The sequence below is a fragment of the Neomonachus schauinslandi genome, chromosome 8 (genome assembly GCF_002201575.2).
Source record: "Neomonachus schauinslandi chromosome 8, ASM220157v2, whole genome shotgun sequence".
Taxonomy (NCBI): Eukaryota; Metazoa; Chordata; class Mammalia; order Carnivora; family Phocidae; genus Neomonachus; species Neomonachus schauinslandi.
In genome coordinates, this window is record NC_058410.1 from 136,699,037 (window position 1) to 136,721,877 (window position 22,841).

The 22,841-nt window shown below is 42.9% G+C and overlaps 1 protein-coding gene across 1 annotated transcript in view; it reads left to right on the top strand.

The window, feature by feature from the left end:
* The window catches only part of RNF144B (ring finger protein 144B), a 79,720-nt gene extending 59,321 nt beyond the window's left edge, over positions 1–20,399 (top strand). The window contains exons 5-8 of the mRNA XM_021697145.1: positions 7,630–7,834; positions 10,094–10,238; positions 14,257–14,346; positions 15,699–20,399. Coding sequence (XP_021552820.1) covers positions 7,630–7,834; positions 10,094–10,238; positions 14,257–14,346; positions 15,699–15,839 — 581 coding nt within the window. The 3' untranslated portion in view covers positions 15,840–20,399. The remainder of the gene's footprint in view (positions 1–7,629; positions 7,835–10,093; positions 10,239–14,256; positions 14,347–15,698) is intronic.
* Positions 20,400–22,841: the final 2,442 nt, after the last annotated feature.

Here is a 22,841-nt window from a genome sequence, read left to right on the forward strand (position 1 = left end):
GCTGTAGGATAAGGTCAAGTACTTGTGTAAAGAATATCTGTGCCCCAAAACAAACATTACATAAACATGTGATATTGTATTGCTACTGTGGGTGCTTCCTGTGTTGAGGGACAATGCTCTAAGCTTTAATCGCGTCAGATTCTAACTAGCCGTGCTTTTTTATTTAAATTCTTTAAAAGAGTGGCTGATGATCCAGCAATTGCACTATGAAGTATTTTCCCAAAGGATACAAAAAAATAGACTTGAAGGGACACATGCACCCTGAGGTTTATAGCAGCATTATCAACAATAGCCAAGTTATGGGAAGAGCCCAAATGTCCATTCACAGATGAATGGATAAAGAAAATGTGGTGTATATGTACAATGGAATATTACTCCACCACAAAAAAGAACCATTTACAACAACATGGATGGAGCTAGACAGTATTATGCTAATAAGCAAAATAAGTCAGAAAAAGACAAATACCCTATGCTTTCACTAATATGTGCAATTTAAGAAACAAAACAGATGAACAGGGGGAGAAAAAAGAGGCAAACCAGGAAACAGACTCTTAACTACAGGGAACAAACTGAGGGTTACTGGAGGGGAAACGGACGTTGGGATGGGTTAAATGGGTGATGGGGACTAGGGAGGGCACTTGTTAGGATGAGCACTGAGTGTTGTATGTAAGTGATGAATCACTAAATTCTACACCTCCAAGTAAATATTACAATGTACGTTAACTAACTGGAATTTAAATAAAAACTTAAAAACAAATAAAAGGGTGGCTGAAGGGGGGCTCTCTTTGAGAGAAGTAATTGGTTTAAATTAATAGATATCTGTCCTCTGTTTTCTCCCGTGACCCTCTGTATTTATAAAGGAAAAAATTTTGACTTGCTGGGTGGACAGGAGTGTACTGAGTGCATCACATCTGATTGGCGCTGTGAAGGGTGCTTGGAAATCAGATAGGGAGATCCAGAAATATTTACTTGTGACATGCTATGGTTCTTTTTCTTTTTTTTTTTTTTTTTAAAGATTTTATTTATTTATTTGAGAGAGAGAGAGCGAGCACGAGAGGGAAGAGGGCAGAGGGAGAAGCAGACCCCCCGCTGAGCAGGGAGCCCGATGCGGGACTCGATCCCGGGACTCCAGGATCATGACCCGAGCTGAAGGCAGTCGCTTAACCAACTGAGCCACCCAGGCGCCCGACATGCTATGGTTCTAAGTGGGAGAAACAGCCTACCTGTCCTCTAGGGTAGCTCTCACTGGAGTTAAAGATCCCAGTCAGATGTACAAAAAGCAATTAATGAACAATAAACGGGAATATGACCAAATACCAAATGCTCTTTAGAAGAAGAAGCTACGTACCCATCGGAGACATGAGAGGTTCCTTCAGGTATAAGTACTTTTCTATATGTAGAATGCTCAGGAAGGGGAAAAGACTGGCCAGCAAATATAGCCAAAGGAACTGCCACTGTTGTAGTTTCAATTTCTCTTCTTCTTGTGCTAAGTTCTGTTCTTTGGTTGCCCACTCTGTGCCCCCCACTTGACGGTGTTGAAGTAGGGTTTATATATTTAAGTATTTGCTGTCAATTTGTTCAGTGATATGTTGGTAAGCAGATTTGCGGGGGAGTGGGGAGGCTCTGATTTATAGTGTTTGCCAATTTCCATGGTGTAAATACTCTCATCGTGGCTGATTTCTCAAGTGGGCAGTTCATGTGATGTCACTGAATACAAAGTTGAGAGAAGATGGAGTAGGTTCTTGACTGCAGGCAAGACCCCACTTTAGGAGGCAACTGCTCATGTTCTTGCTCGGTGTCTTCTTAAATACAGAGTCTTTATTCCAATATCTGGAAGGAGACTGTTCTTTCCCTTTTATACCTTACACACTCTGGCTGCCTACAGAGTTGCTATTCCAGGAACTGTTTGTTTTTTTAATCTCTGTTTATGTGGTGCTTTAGCTCTCTCCAACTTAATCTCTTTGTGTTTTATCTCAGCATGTGCCATCTGCTTTGTTCTGTGATTAGGAATGACCAGTTTTACTTCCTGAGTTTAGAGCTGATTAAAAGGGAAAACTTCATTATGGAAGAAAAGCATTAATATATTTCTGTATTAAAAAAACTTTCTGTATATTAAACATTCCTTACCTCCACTCCTAAAAGCTGCTCACAGATAATAATAATTTCATTTATGTTATCTTGTGGGGTGCTCTGTCAGTTATTACATTCTTGGTTTTTTGTTTTTTTTTTACATTTTATTTTAAACATCTCTTGTCCTTTTCACACTGAGATTTCTGAGAAGCAAACCTCTATTTTCATCTCTGTAAGCCCAGGGTCTCTAAAAAGTCCCTGAAATTGATCATTTGTTGAGTGAACAATGAGTAATAGCCATTTGCCTAAGTTTTCAGGCATATCATCACAAGAAGAGAAGCCTAAAGAAGTTTGGAATAGTCCAAATTAAAGCAAGATTGAGACTTAGTCATGGCTTGGGTTCTGTAAACAATACCGGAGAAATCCAGAACTGAATCTTAGACACCATCCACTGATGGAACCAAAGGAAGCAGTATTGATGTGAAAGGAGAAGGAAGGTTGTGGGAAGAAAATAGAGAGGCTGGTGCCTTATGGAAGAGAGCTACAAGAGTATCAGATAGAAGATGGAATGAGAAACATTTGCTGGATATGAGTAGAGGGATGGCAGTTTTAACTTTCAGAGAGTAGTTTATTAATGAGCTGGGAATAAAAACTTTAGAGACTTAAGGAGGATATGAGGGGATTGGAATGAAAATCAGTGAATGTGGATCACTCATCCAAGGACTGACATGAGACAGGAAGGTGAAATGGATGTTAGGTACAGGGAGACAGTAAGTTGGGCTCTAGCAAGGGTAATTATTATCCATTTTAATGTTAGAAATTTTTTTTCATTGTCACCCTTATAAGTGACGCTTCATAAAGGAGGTTTAATTTTGAAAGTGCTATATGTAAATTTCCATGTTTTGTCAAGCTGGTGTCTTTCCAAATGTAGAGAGCCTAATTGAGGTGGATGGAGATATAAAGTCTAATAATGATCGTAACATACTTTCAACCCCAGGACTGGTATTGGATGATTTTAGTGTGCCATGTACATCTGTTGATGAGAGTCCTAGAAGAGAATGGAAAATAAATTCCAGTGCAAGGCAATTCAAGATGGTATTAGTAGTGGATGTATTGTAAGTCAATTGTTAGCAGAGGAGTATATCTAGCTTTTGCAAAAACCAAGAATGACTGCTTTAAATCAACAGGAAGCATCCCATCACCGTGTCAGGTATATTGGAGCACACAAATAAAATAAGTAGCCTTGCCTACAATCTAAAGAGAGAAAGGTCATCTCCATGAAGTGACTAGAGCACAGCAATGAACAAGATACGGATTCTGTGACACCAAAATTAAGACAAGTATGTAGTAGGTACTTTAAAGAAGGTCCTTTAAGAATGCATAGGCTAGGGGCGCCTGGGTGGCTCAGTCGTTAAGCGTCTGCCTTCGGCTCAGGTCATGATCCCAGGGTCCTGGGATCGAGCCCCGCATCGGGCTCCCTGCTCCGCGGGAAGCCTGCTTCTCCCTCTCCCACTCCCCCTGCTTGTGTTCCCTCTCTCGCTGTGTCTCTCTCTGTCAAATAAATAAATAAAATCTTAAAAAAAAAAAAAAAAGAATGCATAGGCTATAACTCGGTTATAGATGAAGGGATTTTTAGGGTAAGGAAAAGCATAGAATGAGAATTGTACACATGGAGAAGAATGTGAAACAGAGGGGAAATTTGAATACAGAAAGTAGATGATTTTCCAGAAGACAGCTTAGATCCAGAATTATTAGTCTGCCATTCATATACCAGATTGATAGTAGCCTTTTATTTTTTAAATTTTAAAAAAGATTTATTTATTTTAAAGATTTTATTTATTTGAGAGAGAGAGTGAGAGCGAGAGGGAGAAGCAGACTCCTCGCTGTGCAGTAGGCCAGATGTGGGGCTCAATCCCAGGACCCTGAAATCATGACCTGAGCCTAAGGCAGATTGCTTAACGGACTCAGCCACCCAGGCGCCCTTATTTATTTATTTTAGAGAGAGTGTGCAAGCACAGGGGGCGGCGGGGGTGGGATGCAGGGGGAAGGGGTGGAGAGGGAGAGAGAGAGAATCTTGAGCAGACTCCCCACTGAGCGCAGAGCCTGAAGCCGGGCTCGATCTCCTGACCCTGAGATCATGACCTGAGCCCAAACCAAGAGTCAGACGCCCAACAGACTGAGCCACCCAGGGCCTTTTAAAACTAGCTTTAAAAAATTATAGAAGTAGTATTTGCTCCTGTTTCTTTTTAAATTCAAGTTTAGGGGCACCTGGGTGGCTCAGTTGGTTAAGTGGCTGCTTTTGGCTCAGATCATGATCTCAGAGTCCTGGGATTGAGTCCTGCGTTGGGCTCCTTGCTCAGTGGGGGGTCTGCTTCTCCCTCTTCCTCTGCCCCCTCAACTCATGCTCTCTCTCTTTCTGTCTCAAATAAATAAAATACATAAAATATTTTTTAAAAATTAATTCAAGTTTAGTATTAAAGTAAATCTTTGCCTCCTCTCCCAACCCCTGACCTTTACTCAAGGATAACTGTTTTTATGCTTCTTAGATATTCTGAAAATGTTAAAACATATTTCTCTCTATATATATTCTTATAAACATGGTTCATTTATACTCTTCCTCAATCCGTATTTTTGAATTGGCAGTATAACTTTGGGATCTTTCCGTATCGTCACGTTGATTCACCTTATTTTAGAGCTACGTAGTGTTCAACTATATGGATGTACCTTATTTGTCTAGTAACCCACACAAAAACCTTATGGGTCTGGCATAGTGTGTTAATTTTTTTAAAAAGGTTAATAATAAAAATAAATTTTTATTATGGTAGATAAGGTTTTCTACAGGACAATATGTGTAGTATATATTTTATTTCTATTTGCATACACACATTTCCATGTGCCTCACCTATAACCTCGGGTTGGAAAAGACTTTAAAACTACGTGCCGCAGGGGAAGAACAGTCCTTGTCTGACCTGGGCATTTGCTCACTATTGCTAGAGGTAACCTTATGGGTTGAGATGCTTTCATCTGCAAGGAACAGAATGCCGGACTTAGAAGTGCCTTAACCAGTGAAGGTGCTGAATTACCCCGCACACAGGAAATCCAGAGGTAGGCTGTTGCAGGTGTGGTCGACGTAGCGGCTCAACTTCTCCAACTCATGTAATTTTCCCCTCAGAGTTCCCAGAGTTGTCTTGGCCCAGGCATCACGGCTTCCCACGGCTGTGTTCAAAGTCACACAGACTGAAGGGAGATTCTTGCCTAAGGATGCAGAAGAAATCTAGTCCCAGAAGCCCCTTGACGGACCTCCCCTCACCTCCCTTTGGCCAGAACCAGGTCACATGACCACACTGTGGCTATGTGGAAGGCTGAGCGTGCAAGTCTGCGGTGTTCTGTGTCCATGAACATGAGCGCTCTCAGCGAGGTGGAGTGGAAGGAGTTGGGACAGACGTTGCCTGGATAATGCAGAGGTGGCTTGAGTAGCCGATACCATTTTTGGATAGAGTTAAAATCCATCTCCTGGTAACTCGACTTTGGGTGTTGGTTAAGCTCTCTAAGCTATTCCTAAAGAACAAGACTTCTAACGAAATAAGTAGAAAGCTGGAATGTCTCTCTTTTGCCCCTTCCACCACCCTCCTTCGCATGATCATTTCTGTACTGTCAAAGTGGAGAAAAATACAAAGCATCACTGTTTTCTGTGGCTCAGACTCTTCCCTTGCTTTTTCATTGGACTGTGTATCAGCTGCTTTGCTTCCTAAGGTTTTTGTTGTTGTTGTTGTTGTTTTTTTATGGGAATTCATCAAAATTTGTAACTGCTCCCGTATTTATTGTTTCAGCTTTTATTGTGGCAATCAAGATACATGAAATAATAAGTTGGTAGAAACAAACAGGTCAGAATTTCTACCAAATAATTTGGATTAGAATTATGAGGACAAGTTGTATCCTTGTATCTTTTTAGCGTGATCTGCAGGGATGCTACAAATTTAACTATAATATGTGTCTTTCCTTTCTCTTCTGTATTGTCAGTCTTTTAAAAGACCCGTGATTTAGAATGGGTGGTTAAGTAGGTAGGTGATGTGGGTATCCTTAGCTCTAATTTATATACCAGACTTCATTTCTCTGGACTTAGTGTTTGTGAAGCAGTTATAAGAGTTTGGAAAAAAGTATCAATGGTGTGGAAATAAAAGGTCAGACCTTGGAGCATAGGTGTATGTCACTGTCCCCTTGACTTTCTAACTAGCCTGTCCCAAACTTTCAGGGATTTCTTTCAAGGGCCCATCTCTCTTGGGGTCTGAGCACCTTTGAATCATAGGCTTCCCTTTTCTGATTTTATTTGGCTCATCATTCTCCAACCCCTATTCCCCAGAATCATTAGATAAGAAAATATGTGTAAGGATGCTCTTTTTGAATGAAAACCTATAATAAGCATGGATCTGATTGTTGCCTTTTCTAGATGAGAGATTAATGGAGACAGTGTTTGCTGGAACATTTTGGACTCATTTCCCCTGATACTGAATTTGTAAAATTATTACCTTTAAAACTAAGCTCATACTTAATGCCTTCATTTCCTTTGCGCACCACTCTTTGGGTCTGTTTCCCTCCTGTGTGGAAATTTCCAAGAATCATAAGCCTTAGGAGGTTTAAAACTGGAATCTCATTGGTTTAAAATTTGCAAAATACATTGGTTCAGAGAAAAAAGGGCTACTCTACTCTACTCAAATAACATCATTTTCACATGATATATTCCCTTAAAGGTCACATTATAAGACAAGAATGTGAGGTCTGTTATTGAATAGAAAAATGGAAAACTGCACAAGATTTGTAAACATTTGAATAGAATGACAGTCAGCTTACCCCCAACTCCATATTCTTCCTATTCTTTCCTGGATGTGGCTGGTGTAGTGTATAACTGACTATCATTTTATGGTTTGTGAAACCTTTTGATTTTAGAGCATGTGAGTCTTTTACAAATGTCTCTAACATATGGTAGGACAACGGAATATCCAAATTGACAGCCAATCTGACTTCTTGGCTAAGCCACACCAGGCACTGTTTGGTCCCTATTTGATTTCTTTCTTGTTCTTTCAGTTCCCTCTAAAAAATAGTAAGGAAACCTCACTACCTATTTCTCAGTCCCAGAGAGGACAAAATCCTTTTTAAATTTCTTTTTTCCTTGTGCTTCAGTAGGACCTTCAGGTCCAATTTTCCTCCAAGACAATGCCCCAAATAATTGTAGCAGGGACTTGAGATTTTTGCCTACTTTGAGTGCTGAAAGGCAAGAAGTATTCCAAAAGAATTGCCAAGTTTGGTTAGTGAGAACACTCCCTGTCTGTTCATAAGGGCAGTGGTGGCCTCTTCCACTAGCACCTACTTTGAGAAACATGGCAGGGCTGAGTGACCTTGAAGGTTTGGGTCCATTATGAAGACCAAGAGTAGAAATCACTGCCCTCAGTGGTACTAACCTTCCATAAATATTAGCCTATAAAAGAGAAGAACGGAGGGGAGAAAGCCTGGGCCTGTATGAAAGACACACAGACCGTCCCATTTTCTTTGTTTGCGCTTTAGAAGTTCACCTGGACCCCTACCGAACATGGTGTCCTGTGGCAGACTGTCAAACGGTGTGCCCTGTTGCCTCCAGTGACCCGGGACAGCCTGTGCGGGTGGAGTGCCCTTCCTGTCACCTGAAGTTCTGCTCCTGTTGCAAGGATGCTTGGCACGCAGAAGTCTCCTGTAGAGATGGTCAGCCCATCGTCCTACCAACAGAGCACGGGTAAGAAAGGAAGCCGTCTTTGGGATTCGTCACCGGTTTTCTCAGAAAGCCCAAATAGGTTGCCTGGAGAAGGAGTTCTCTTGTGATGGAATTTAGAGATTAGTTATTTCCCTGGGCAACTTCCCTGAGACGTGTCTCCAAATTGGGAAGTTGCTAACAAAGAGTAACTGACAGAGCCTTTCTGAGGGACTTTTAGGTATTGACCCTTGGACAATCTCCCTGAGACTGCTGAAATTAGGGTTTGTAAATATTTTGATTCCTCTTCAGATAGGGGGAGGCACACGGGCCACTGGTTTTCAATAGCAAGGCGTGGCTTGTCCACAGCCTTTTGCTTAGGAGGCCTGAGCACCTGTTATGGATTCACCTCGTTCTTCCTGCTTGCAAAGCGGTGCGGAAATTATTTTGTGACCCGACCATGTGGCAGCTTGTGAGGTGTGCCGGTCCTGTCAAGGAGAGCACCACAATAGAAACAGCAGTCCTTCAGGGCAGCGCAGTGCTCAATGCGCAGGCCCTAGAGGAAAAGGCTACATCTCTCAGGACTTGGTGCCTAGAAGGTGGTGCCAAGGCTCAGATTCTGTTACAGCGAGAAGCAATTAAATCTGTACCTTTCAGTACAGAGGGATTTTATGGCAGCAGAAAGGCCCAGAGCGAGAGACTTTTGTGCTCGATCCCTTGCTTTGCTTGAGGCCCTGGCTATTCTGCATGAGCAAGAACAGAGGTGCTGGTGTTCCAGTCCAGTTGGCTGACTCAGCCCGCACCCTCAGAGTGTGTAGAACCATTCTTCAGGAATAGTAGCACTACCTGGCTAGGATAGTGTGCTCGAATCTTGGACCAAACCAACCAAGAGGAAAAATAGATCTAGTGCACATGGCAGGCATGCGTCTTCTTAGCCAGTACCCTCTGCACATGGCAGTGAGGTGTGTGGGTATCATGGGACAATGTGAAGATCCCAGAGGAGAGAGAGGTGGAGTTCTTTTTTTATTTTTATTTTTTAAGATTTTATATCTTTTTTTTTTTTTTAAAGATTTTATTTATTTATTTGACAGAGACACAGCGAGAGAGGGAACACAAGCAGGGGGAGTGGGAGAGGGAGAAGCAGGCTCCCCGCAGAGCAGGGAGCCCGATGTGGGACTCGATCCCAGGACCCTGGGATCATGACCTGAGCCGAAGGCAGTCGCTTAACCAACTGAGCCACCCAGGCGCCCCAAGATTTTATTTCTTTAAGAGAGAGAGAGAGAATGAGAGGGGGGAGGCTCAGAGGGAGAAGCAGACTCCCCACTGAGCAGAGAGCCAATTCGGGGCTCGATCCTGGGACTCCGGGATCATGACCTGAGCCGAAGGCAGACGCCCAACCGACTGAGCCACCCAGGCGCCCCGAGAGGTTGAGTTCTGACATTGTCGCTTGGTATCTGTGGGACCTCATGGAAGTCACTCAGCCTCTATGAGTCTGTTTCTCTATTTGAAAAAAAAAAAGGTGGTGGTGGGGAAGAGAATTAAGATAGTAACTGTCCCCCTGCTCTAATAAGGTTATTGTGAGTACCAAATCCAATCCTGGATCCGACAACACTTTGTGAACTTGATGGCTCTGTGTGCTGGGGGCTGGTTTTGATGAACGGTAGCTAATGTGCAGTGTAGCACTGTGGCCCCCCTAACCTTCCCACCCCAATGTGTCCCACTTATTCTCCATGTCCCCTGAGACTGTGAGCCTGTGCTGACCTATTCATCTGTCTGGAGCAGGTCTCTTTAATGAGACTGGGCATTTATTTTCAAATATTGATTATTGCCTCCCCCGACCTCTTCCATTTATTTATTGGAACAGATCACCAGAAAGATTTATCTATGCTGTGTCAGATCCAGAGCTAGTTTTTCTGTTGTGTAGCAGAATGCTTGTGTTTTTGATTTAGACAGTGTGTGCTCAGGGAATGAAATACTAATTTGGCAAAGTAATAAATTAAGTCAGGTGTGGAAAATACAATTATATCATCACTCCAAGCCAAAGGTAAATAAATTAAGGTTCTTTTTTTGTTTTGAGTTATCCGAACAACTAATAATCTGTGTCTCTCCTATTTTTACCCCCACCCTCTTCCATGGAAGTGAATTAATCAGGAGCCCTAGGAATTCAGTTGGTGACCATAAAGTTAACGGTTGAATTAATTACACTCCGCCCACTCTTCCCCAGCCCTGGTTAGTGTACACCCTTGTGGTTCTAGCAGCATTCTTGACCCCCCCCCCATAATTTCTCATCCATTTCGTGTCTAGGGCCCTCTTTGGGACAGACGCAGAAGCCCCCATTAAGCAGTGCCCTGTTTGTCGGGTTTACATCGAACGCAACGAAGGCTGTGCTCAGATGATGTGCAAGAATTGCAAACACACATTTTGCTGGTACTGTCTCCAGAACCTGGACGTAAGTTCCACTTGGAAGCGTCTTCTCCTGTGGTCTTTTTCTCCATCGTGTCTGTGCAACCGTCAGGATCCTACAGGCTTTCCTTTTAAAATCTTGAGCCTACATTTGTCCTGCAAAAGAAGGTTATTTTTCTTAAGGATACTTTCTGAGCCTGCTACTTTATTTTTATTTATTTATTTATTTATTTATTTATTTATTAAAAGATTTTATTTATCTATTTGAGAGAGAGAGCACACAAGCAGGGGGAGGGGCAGGCGGAGAAGGAGAAGCAGCCTCCCGTGGAGCAGGGAGCCCGATGCGGGGCTCAATCCCAGGATCCCGGGATCATGACCTGAGCCGAAGGCAGATGGCCAACCGACTGAGCCACAGAGGCACCCCGAACCTGCTACTTTAGATGTCTAGCAAATGTCTCTTTGAGTCCCTTAGCTGTGTCAGCTTAGCTGTGAAGGCAGGCTTTTGTTTTAGGGACGTTCCCTGCTTTGGGGAGCAGTGTCTCCTTTTATCATGTAAAGAACTGTCAGTGTATTCATTTATTTTGCTGCTGTAACAAATCACCACAAACGAAGTGGCTTAAAACAGCACAAATTTATTGTCTTTAGTTCTGTCCTCTGGCAATCTGACGTGTGTCTCACTGGGTTAAAATCCAGGTGTCCTCAGGGCTGCATTCTTTTCTGGATTCCAGGGGAAAATCCATTTCTTTGCTTTTTCTAGCCTTTAGAAGCTGCCTGCCTTCGTTGGTGTGTGGCCCCTTTCTCCATCTTTGGAGCTAGCCACATCACGTCTCTCTGACCCCTTCTTCCATTGTCACGGCTCCCTCTGACCACAGCTGGGAAAGCTGCTCTGCTCTAAGGGCGAGCTGATTAGATTGGCCACATCTGGATGATTCAATGATTAGATTGGCCACATCTGGATGATACAGTGATTAGATTGGCCGCATCTGGATGATACAGGCTGTTCTCCTCCATCTCAGGCTCTTACTTCAAGCACACTTGTAAAGTCCCTTTTGCCATGTAATCACCATATTTTCTGCCTACCATAATTTGGTTCTCTTCCTCTTTTTGAATTTAAAGAAGAAAGCCACTCTAATCAATGGGATGTCTTAAATAACCACTTCATTCATTGGCACAACGGCGGCATTGCTCTCATTCGGTTGGGGATCCGTGCCCGGATAAAGGGGTCTGCCCCAGGGATTCTTTCCCCTCACCATTCGTGAAACACGTCTTGCCCGGTTCAGGTGCAGCTCATTCAGTCCCGTGCCGAGGCCCATGGTAACCTCAGAGGTAAAAGGTGGTGTGAAGGACTGATGAACAGATCTTCCTTCAGTTCTGGTGTTTCTTCTAGCATGTGTGCTACCCCAAATAGGAATAGATAGTCCCCATTTTGGCAATCTGGACTCATGAAATATGTCCGTATCAGTGTGAGCCCTCCATCATGGTGAGGTGGACATTCTTTTCTTAATTTTTCTTTTTCTTTTCTTTTTTTTTTTTTTTTTTTACAAGACTTATTTATTTATTTTAGAGACAGAATGAGAGCAGGTCAGCGCAAGTCAAGTCCAGGGGAAGGGTAGAAGGAGAGAATCTCAAGCAGACTCCATACTGAGCATGGAGCCCGAGGCCGAGCTCGATCACACGACCCTGAGGTCACAACCTGAGCCGAAATCAAGGGTCGGACGCCCAACCGACTGAGCCATCCAGGCGCCCCACTCAACTTTTCATTTCAATTGCTTGGTTTGCTTCAATTTGATGAGCAGCTCTGGTGATGCTTTTGTATCACACAGTCAGTGAGTCGGTGTGCAGTTATTACGGGATGCATGCTGGTCACCACATGCCTGATTTTTAACTGAAAATTAGCTAAGTTGTTTCAGATGACATCTGTGAGGAAGAATTTTAAACAGCCTGATCTCAGTATTTCAAGCAGTGCTATAAATTGGGGGAAAGAAAACTGAATTTTAGACTGTGGAAGCTCAGCAACTCAGGTTGAAAGAAGTGTTTTTATTTTTATTTTTTAATACTATTTATCATAACCCCTTGAATTACAAGTATGTGTGATATTTGAGACCCATTATGATTCCAAACGTGTGGTACTCTGGGCGAGGTTTTCATTGATTGCACACCCCCTGTGTCTTTACAAAGGAAAGAAATCTTTTCTGTTTGCCTTCAGGTTTAACCAGAACATTAATTGGGTTCATATCCACAAGGAAGCTGAGCCCATGAGGTTCTTTTTAAGAGGCAAGAGTATAAGGGAATAAAGATGTGTGCCAGATCTCCCCATCCTTTGGCTGAAATATGTTTGGGGTATGGTGTTGCAAAGAACACACTGTTCTGTTACTTGGACTGTTCTGGTGCTCAAGTTGAAATGGTACAGATGTTAAAAGACTGGATACACAGACTTCAAATACTGAAGCATCTTTTTCTGGTCATTGTTTTCTGAGATCTCATTTTCTCAGTTTTCGCCAGGGGCACTGGCTTGTTGGTAATCATGTTTTTCTCTTGACAAGTGTTCTGTGTCAGATGGTGGTGTTGATCTTTGTTTATAGGAAAGTTTCAGAGCATGGGTCTGGGAGCAGAATGATTGTCCAAGAGCCAAGCCCGAGACGGATGCCCAAACGGAGTGATTTTTGAGTTTTGCTGGGGTGTCGAATTTGCTCCTGCCTTGGTCCTCATCCCTGCTGGTTCAGAGGATGAAGTGTTCTTAATCTGCTTGGGGACCTCAGAGACTTGTCCCCTTCCATTATCTCTTCTCTCTCCTGTGCCTTCAATTTCCACTAACCTCTCCATGTGCTCAGTGTGTCCCATTTAAAAACGAGTCACACTTTTCTCAAGCCTACATGTCTCCCTTACTACCATTCTCTCCCTCTCCTTCTCTTAGAAGCCAAGCCTCAAAACAGCATAATCACCTCTTGTTGTTGATACTTACCTCCAGTCTTTGAAGTGCACTCAGCTGGCCACATCGTCACAGCCTTGACTGTGTTTTTCCAAGGCTTTGAGTGCTGTCTTTTGGGTAAAATCCAATGGATGTTTCAGTCCTCCTCTTACCTAGATTCTCCCCTGCCTTTGATGTCTTGACCACGTCTGTTTCGGTGATGGCATGTCTTCTGCTTTCCTTCTACCTTTCTGGCCATTTCTGTTTCCTTTCCAGGTGCCTCCTTGACTCATGCTTTTTTCTTTTCTTTTCTTTTTTTTTAGAGTTAGATAGCAAGAACGGGGAGGGGCAGAGGAGGAGGGAGAGAGAGACTCTTAAGCAGGCTCTGCACTGGGCGTGGGGCTCGATCTCACCACCCTGAGATCATGACCTGAGCTGAACCCAAGAGTCAGATGCTTAACCAACTGTGCCAAAACAAAACAAAACAAAACAAAAAAACCAACTGTGCCACCCAGGGTAGTCCTCCTTGACATTATCTTTGCTTGCCTGTCTACACTGTCTCCCTGGGTGATCTCATCTACTTCTGTGGTTTTTCTCCACCCCATGTATGCTGATTCCCGTCTTCCCCAAAATTCTCATCTGTGTAATCAGCTGCCTTTTGAACAGGGTGGCTTGGATATCTCAAGTGTCCCTCAAGTTAAACATGTCCAAAGTGTGGCCATCGTCTTCCCAACAGAGTTCATCTCTCTGTTGTCATTTTCTTCTCCTTCTTCCCACATCAAGTTAGTTACCTTCTCAGGACCCCATGTCTGCATTTCCCATCTCAGCTGCTGGCATTTTTTCTCATGTGCCCTCCACTCCTGATCCTCATTCCACATCGCACCTGTCCTGGAGCCACCTTTCAGAGATGACTGGGCAGGACTCCAATCCTTTCTAGACTCAGTCAAGAGTCTCGATGATTATGATCCATTTTCACTCGGTGATGTGTAAACCTACTGAGATAGAGTCTAAAGATTGCAGCCTTGGAATCCCTGGAGGCCGCCATTTATATTCCCTGAAAGAGCCTTTGCTTCCACCAAGGTGATCCGATGTGGTTAGTGTTTATGTCTCAGTTCAAAAGAGCGTGTGTACTGAAACCTCTGTCTTTGTTTTTCAGAATGACATTTTCCTCAGACATTATGACAAAGGGCCGTGTAGGAATAAGCTGGGCCACTCGAGAGCCTCGGTGATGTGGAACCGAACGCAGGTACCCTGACCTTTAAGGGAGCAGGAGATAATACCAGACTTGAGATGGCTTAAAAAACCCACCTAATCCTCCTCCCCACCCTGTTCTCTACTTACCCATCCCAGCCTCGGAGGTTCTGGGGAGCATGATCGCCTTGAGGATAAGTAGTAGAGGGCAGGGTGCCAGAGCAGCCCACTGATTACCAGTGACTGCCAGAATCGAGGCAGATACTCTTTCCTCTTGGAAAAATGGTAGGATGACTTTCCTAAAGCCCTGTAAGTCCTATTTCATATAAAAGGCAGTGCTCTAAAATCCTGTGAGCCCCCGCTGAGGCTTAGATCCCTCTGCACACGCCATTGTGTGTTTCTGTGGCAGGTTCAAAGGGAGTCCTGGTTTGTTGGTTTGTTTATTTAATTTATTTATTATTTTTAAAGGTTTTGTTTATTTATTTGACAGAGCGAGACATAGAGCAGGAACACAAGCAGGGGGAGCAGTAGGTAGAGGGAGAAGCAGGCTACCAGCTGAGCCGGGAGCCCTATGTGGGGCTCGATCCCAGGACCCCGAGATCATGACCTGAGCCGAAGGCAGACGCTTAACTGCCTGAGCCACCCAGGCATCCCCTGGTTTATTTTTAATAGTGCTTCATATTTATGAAAGACTCCGTTACCTTTAAGGGCATCAGTGTTAATAGCCTAGGAATCATTGTTAGCATCCCTATTAGGCTGTCAAGGAGACTCAGGTAGGGAGGGAGCCAACAGCAACAATTCGGGGTTACACGGAGCTTGTGCCAGAGCTCAGGTGAGCGTCCGGTTTCTTCCTCTCACCTCCGATCTAGTCCTTGCTGCCTCCCTGGTTTATATCCGGTTCAGGTCACACGGGGCACTTGCTGAAAGGTCCCATAACTGTAACTGTTTCATGTGCCTGGGGTCGTGTCTTCGTTCAGGCTGCTAGAAGAAATTGCCATAAAGCTGGGTGGCTTGAAAAATAGACACTTATTTCTCCCAGTCCTGGAGACGGAAAGTCCGAGATGAAGGTGCCAGGATTGGTTGGGTTCTGGCAAGGACCCTCTTCCCGGTCTGCAGGTGGCCTTCTTCCTGCTGTGTCCTCACCTGGTGCCGAGCTGGGGAGAGGAAGCAAGTGCTCTGAAGTCTCTTTTCGTAAGGGCACTAATCCCATCGTGAGGGCTCCGCCCTCGAGTCCTAATTACCTCCCAAAGGCCTTCATTTCCAAATACCGTTGTATTGGACATTGAGGTTTCAACATAGGAATTTTTTGGGGGGTGGGGGATACAAACATTCAGTCTGTAGCTGATGGCTTAGTATACATATAGGAAGATCAAACTGCTGAAGTGGGCTTTTCTTCGGAATTTCCAGGTGGTGGGGATTCTGGTGGGATTGGGCATCATTGCCCTGGTGACTTCACCCTTGCTGCTCCTGGCTTCCCCGTGTATAATCTGCTGTGTCTGCAAGTCCTGTCGGGGCAAGAAGAAAAAGCACGACCCATCCACGACCTAAAGGCCTCCGCTCCTATCCACGTGCCACAGACGTCTGGGGTTACAATGAGAAGCACAGTGATAAAGCCCCACTTAGTGAACTTGCCTCCCCCTTGCCAAACTTTGAAAGTGCCTCTGTGTCCAGACTTTGAACTTGCCTGCCTGCCTTTGGCATCAGAAAAGGCCGAGCCCGTGTGAAGAGAAGGACCCGGGTTCTGCAGTCTCGGCCGTGTCTAGGGAGCATGTCGGGAAGCTTTGGGGTTGCCGACAAGGAACGAACCCACCGTCATTTTATCCTCGGGAAGGATCCCGCTGGGACCGTTCAAGTTCCAGCCAAATTCGAGGAGCCCGAGTGAACATTCAGTATCGTGGTTGGCAACACACATTGTAACTGACCAGCTAGAGTCTGTTCTGTGTTGATCTGACCACCACGAGAAACACGGGAGAAACCCACTCCCCCACCCCCCATAGGATGGAAAGGATAACACTGTTGAAGGGGGAATTGTCCTAAGCGCCTCGCAGCAGGCTGCTTATCTTGGGGAGCGGGTATGTTGGTTCTGCCTCTGCGGGCTCCTGGGCATGCTGTTCCAGGCATTTCCACAGTGACTTGGCAGAAACACAATAGGTTTCTCCGTGTGTGATCTCAGCTTCAAGCAGGAGAAACTGCTGTGCAGACGGAGATGTCCCTTCCAAGTGAAGGGGTTGCAGCCTGTAAAACAATGGGGTCTGATCGAGTAGCTCTCCCTTGGCAAGTGCAACTTTGGGAAGGTGATAAATTCTCCTCCTACAGCCAGTAGCTGTGTTTGACAGGATTGTTTTATATGAAATACTGGTCGAGTGGCCGAGGTTAATCTTCATCATAGGTAACAGAGATCTTTCCTGAGCTCTGTGTTCATGCACCCCACACATTTAGAGTTGGACCTAAAAGTACACACCAAGAGTGAGTATCAAAGTCCATGTGTACACCAGTCCACGTAAGTTGCTGCCTACCTAGAATTTCCATCCACTGGGCCTGCGTGAGTCTATCCAGTGGTACACGTAAAATAAATGTTTCCTCGAAGCCATTCTCTCTTTCCTTCTGGGACGAATGTGGTTTATTATAAATCAACCTAAAGGGTTTTCTTTTTGCATATTATATATGTAAATTTTGGTTGCAAGTTCATAACTTACCCAAAGGTATAGACTCATAAACCTAACTCTTTTAAAACAACGCCTAGTGTGATGTCATGCCATCTCCATTTGTAAAAATACTGATAATCCAGTTATTTACATCTTTCCAAACACAACTCAGAACAGCTCTCTTCTCAGCAGAGTGTCGTATTGCTCTTTCAGCATCTGGTAGGGCAATCCAAATACTTTCAGTATCAGTACAACGCACTGATAAAACAACAAAAAATGTAAGAAATAAAATGTAAATGCTTCAAGTATCATAAATGCTTTGGGTTGGTATCGCCTTATTGCGACTTATTTTTCCTGTTATCCATTGGTCAGATTTTGAATAAACGGGTTTTGAAAAGACGGTAACTTTTTCTCCATTGACAGGATTACATAATTGCCATTAGCCAACGTAGCCTGGTGCTTCATGAGAATATGTAAAATGCTCGTAGAGAGCCCTCCTTGAAACTAGGGACCCCGCATCAGGGACTGTCAGAACCCCTCATACTTTCCTGAGGTAACTGGGTAACTAGGTTATTAAATTGCTGCTATCCTGGACCTATTATTAAAGAACGATGCTTTGTTGATGTAATGGAATGTATCCTAAGTGGGGATGTGTATATTTAAGGAACTTTAGTTCACACGTACATATTGATACCTGATTTATGTATAGTACATCTCTTGGTCGTGTACATTTTTATTTACCATGTGTATAGAACATAGATGAGAACTCTGGGAAAACTTTTGAATGGCAACCAGCCAAAAACATTTTTAATCATTTTTTGGAAATTTCTCAATATTAAGTGTCTTTATTTTCCTTTGAAACTCTGTAAACGCTTCAGAACAAGAATACCCTCTTCTATCGATGTATTTCATATTAGTCTAAAGACAAGTGTACATATATTTGAATAATTTGCTTTGTCTTAACACTGCCTCATTATAGCAAAGGGCATTTATAACTGCTCAGGGGATCACAGGAACTCAGCTGAATTTGCATTTTTGTATCAAGAACGTCTGTCATGGCAATGTCCTCCAGCACGAGTGAACTTTCTAAGCTCAATTCCACAAAGAATCTTTAAACAGGAGCTGATTTCGAGTAACCTAACATCCTATGATATAAGAGGTGGAGCTCCCAAATTTGGAGTTAAAACATCCATATTGTTTCCTTGGCAAAACTGAAGGAACTTGTCTTCTCACAGAGAAACTGTAACAGAATCAGCTACTTTTTTTCTAGGGGCTAGGGAGTGGGGGGTTGTTTGTGAAACAGATTTTAAACAACTGGATTTAAGTTTTTCTGTGTTGAAAAGTGCCTGGAAAATCGTGACGTCTTCCTTATATAGCACATGAATTGGCCTGTGTAAGATTGTCAGAATCAAGAGGAGTAGGTTGGTGGGTTAGACCGAGATATATCTCTGGTGCGTGAAAGGGCGAGATGTCAGTCGAGCTAGAAACTTTGTTTGCAAAGGAGAGAGTTGACAACTTCGCTAACAGAGACTGATGTTTTCATCTGGGATAATTGGCCACTGAGAGAGTTTAACCTGTCTCCTTCCTCTATCTGTCAGCCCCATCTTCTCCTAGTGATGCTCTTTCTGTACTAGGAAGAAACGTGGGTCTATGTGATCATGTTTGGATGTCGTGGCAAAAATCTTCGTGTTTGGAGTAGTATAGCCTATTTGAAATAGAAATCAATACTCCTTCGCCAAATTGTAATCTGGATGTAATAACCTCCCCCCATCCAGAAACATTAACAGATAGAAGGGCACGACATCTAGCTGCTGCCCCTTCTGGGAATTTTTCTGTTGTTATTGGATAGGGAGGTGAGGGGAAAGGCATATGGAAGCAAATTTTAGAGTCGTAGGCATTCTGTTTGTTCACGCAATGGGTGTTTGCTCTGGACTTGAAATCTCTATTTCGATAAGGAGGCCTTTGAAAAACAAATAATTCACAGTGTGAATTTTCTTGTAGCCTGCATCACGAAAACTTTACCTATCTAGATTTGAAAATCTACATGTTTATTTGAATGTAAATCACTGTTGCTTGGAACGCCAAATTGTCTCTTAAAAATTATTCAGAATCTATGTATTATTTTACCCTTCTCTACACAGTGCTTGACTTATTGTTCATGAATGGATGCCTTTATGTATATAGAACCGTGTATATATGTGTAACTCTGAAAACAATTTCATAATGCCTTAGATGAGTGACATTTTATAAAGCTGTCCAATCGATATCTGTAGGCTATTACATCTCATGTTGATTCATGATCCAGAAAGTTTTGTTATGTATTTAAGAAATTGCCGTTGTATTATATTTTTCCGAATTCTTTGAGAGGAAAATAGCTGTTTTAGTCTCTGTAGCCCCAATAAATGCAGAGCAGGAAAGCAAGTGTGGTTAACCTTTGTTGTGCTGCACGTTTCCAGACACATTCACTTTTATCCTCCAGGAACCAACGAAGCACTCTTAAATCCTAGGTTCAGAATTTACAAAAAGTACCCAAATCTGCGATACCATTTATGGAAATAACTCTTGCTACCTTGTTTGTTAAATAAGAGGAAGTATAACGCCTTCACTTGTTGCAGACATTTTTGTCGTAGTGGGATACGCCACCCTCTCAGTGCACAGGCATTGATCATTATCTAGAGAAATGACCAGTAATTTAGGTCTTTGATCATCCTGATAAAAAATGCTGCCAGGCCTCAAAGCCATTAGTTCTACAAAATGAGGTTTGGGCTATGTGCTCTCTATGGTCAGTTTTAACCTTCCACAAGTCTGTTGGAGGAATGTATTCCCTCGTTAAGAATGTTAAGGGATTTACATTAGGGTTAACTTAAGGTCATTTCCATTTAATCAGTATTCAAGGCAGGAATCCCCAAACGCTGAGTGCCAGAAGTTGGTTACCAACTAGAACTTGTGTTTCTGCAAAACGGAAAGCTCACATTCCTATCTACTGGTGATGGTGCCTCTTTATTGATCATTATGTGGTTGTACTATGATCCTGGGGACAAAGACTTAGGATTGACTTGTAAGTCAAATTCCATTTTCTAATCATTCAGTTTTGAGGAAATCAGTAAGATAGTAATAAAAGATTTTTCGGTTATGGTTTCTTAATTTGCTTAATCCTTTCCTAGAATGTCAACATTGTTTCATTTTTTTAAAGTGTCATTGTTTGCTAAACTTGAGTTTGCATCCCCAAAGAATGACTGAATGAACCATTTTATACAGCACTGATTTTAATCAGTGCCCAAGCAGCAAGCTCATTGCTATGTAAATTATGAGCCTAGTGAATCTGAAGAATTATAATTAGGTTTTTCTGTAATTCAATTATTTTCATCTGTTAGATAAAAATAAATTTATTTTTTTAGACCCTAAAGATAGTATCCAACTCTACATTATGAGAAAGAAATTAATTTCTTCAAATAATTCAATAGCAATTATACTATGTTTTATTTATATATATTTACATATACTTTTTAAAGAACTTTTGAGAACAATCCTGAGATAAATGGAGTAGGTATTAGATCCATTTCATAAAGAAAGTAGTGGTTTATGTTCGTGTCTTGCCAAGGGTCACACTGTGATGAGTGGCAGCCAGAAAAAGAATGTAAGACTCCTTCAGAATACTTTCAACACTCTCATTAGTAATTTGGATCCGGCCTTCGTTCCGCTGTGAGTACCAAGAGAATGAACTCCTCTCTCAATTATCTGCGCCGGTGGAGGTATATGTAAGAGAATTATTATTTCAAATAATTATTGAGCATCCGTGCTTTTGTGTGTCTGACAGCCTGCCTGGGGCAAATGGCTCCCCTGAGGTCAACCCCAGTCCCTCCCTGGTTTAGGTAGAGGAGAAGGGCAAGGGAGGGAGGTTAAGTTAGTCAAGAAATAACTAGGTGGTGTGTATCCTGCTAACAGTGGAATGAGAATTACAGGTGGGTCCGTGTACTTACTTCAGATGCCAACATGTTTGTTTGCCTCTTTTCTACAATATAAAGTATATGCCCACAGCCTCCTTTGATGTTGACAGTCAACACTCAAAGCGATTGTTAAATCCAAGTCCTCTCCTTTTAACATTACCGGCTTGTGCTATAATGTGTATTTGTGGCTGATCGTTAAATCCGTCAATTGGCGAAAAACAAGAAATGGGGCTCTAAATAATGAACTTATTGAATGAATTCCTGTTGTGTATAAAGAAGTTGTGCTTCAAATTCCGTTTTCTGCCTCTATGTTTTTCAATTTTACCAATACAATTCTATCCTTTTTTTTTTTTTTTGTATGTTGAAACTAGAATTCAGGCTTTAGATAAGAAGGGAATGAAGTCTCTTGTTCACCTTGATGATTGAAGGGGCATATTTTCTTTTTGGAGGAATGGGGGGGGGTGGTTCACATTAATGCCACTGAATGCATTCAAATAAAATGAACATGAAGTTTTTCTCAAATTGTGAGACTTCTGATCATTGATCAGTCTGGACTTAGTTTTTAGAGCCAGTCCCGATTGTTTAACTAAAAGCAAACAAGTCCAGTAATCCACACACCGCCCTGCATGATGTGTCCTGAATTCCAGCCTGGCCTTGGGACTTTGGCACCACAAGGGCACGTGAATGGAATGTCGGGACAGGATTGGCAAATCTGATGTCACCCTGGGCACGGAACAAGCAGGCAGTGTCCTCTGTTCTTCCTGCCCCCTGCCAGTCCAGACGGTGTGGGGGTCAGGGGACAGACACCCAGCTCCTCGCAGTAAGATGACATTACTCTTGATGGGTGATGTGGTCCGGGGCCAACCGTTTATCCACACTGTCATTTCCTCCGTCCTGGCTCAGGCGTAGAGGGTCAGATGAGATCACAACTGTCAGAGGGACATTGTTTTTTAGGAGGTGTGAGGAGGTGTGTGCTCTATGGCCGTGAGTGTGGGTGACCAGTTTTCAGCCAGACCCCCTGCTCCCAAAGGAGAAGAGGGGGACTAATACATTTCAAGTCGTGGATGTGTGTTGAGGGAAGAATGACCTCCTCAGAAAATACATCGTCTTTCTAGATTTAAAAAATGCCTTTATGTTGCTTTTTCACAAGGAAATGTTTCACAGATAAAGATTTATCTAATTGTGTGCTCAATTAAAATGAAAGCTATGTGGACAGAAAAACGCAGAATTCGTATCAACGCAATGATTTTGGTGGGGGGGGCAGTTTACAGTAAAAACTTACAATTACACAATTCCATCTGGTATGCAAAGTACTTTCAAACACATTTTCTTTTGCTCTTCCTACCACTCTATCAAGTACATATTAATACAGCCCTCTCCCAACTGACAGGTGGGAGGTAAGATTCAGGGGTTAGGTGACATTCATACGGTGGGTTAGTGGCAAAGCTGGAAACATCTTTCATGAGCCATGAGGACCTCTTAGCATTATTTTAATTTTTTTTAAGTGTCTTGAAGCAACATGTTTATTAACCGCAGTTTCTGTACATCAGAAATTTGGCATGAGGTGGCCGAGCTCTCTGCTCAGCATCTTGCCGCGATCAAGGTCTTGGTTAGCTATTGTCATTTGGGGCTCGGAGTTCTTTTCCAAGCTCATTGATTGTTGGCAGAATTCAGTTCTTTTTTATGCCTGCCTTGTGGTCCCGTGTACCTTCAAGCCACGTTGAGGTGTCAAAAGTTCAGAAATAGCAGAAGTAAAACCAACGAATCACCCGAGAAATAATTAGTAAAAGTTTATTGAGCACACACCAAAAAGACAGTTTGCCAACCAGGAGCACTCACTGAACCAAAACGGAATGAGGTTCATTGTTCTATTGTTATAAAGCAGCTTAAATAGTGAGAAAGCAGCGTCTGTTCTTCACAGAGATTGTTTATAATAGTAGCATTCCCTTAAATGAAAA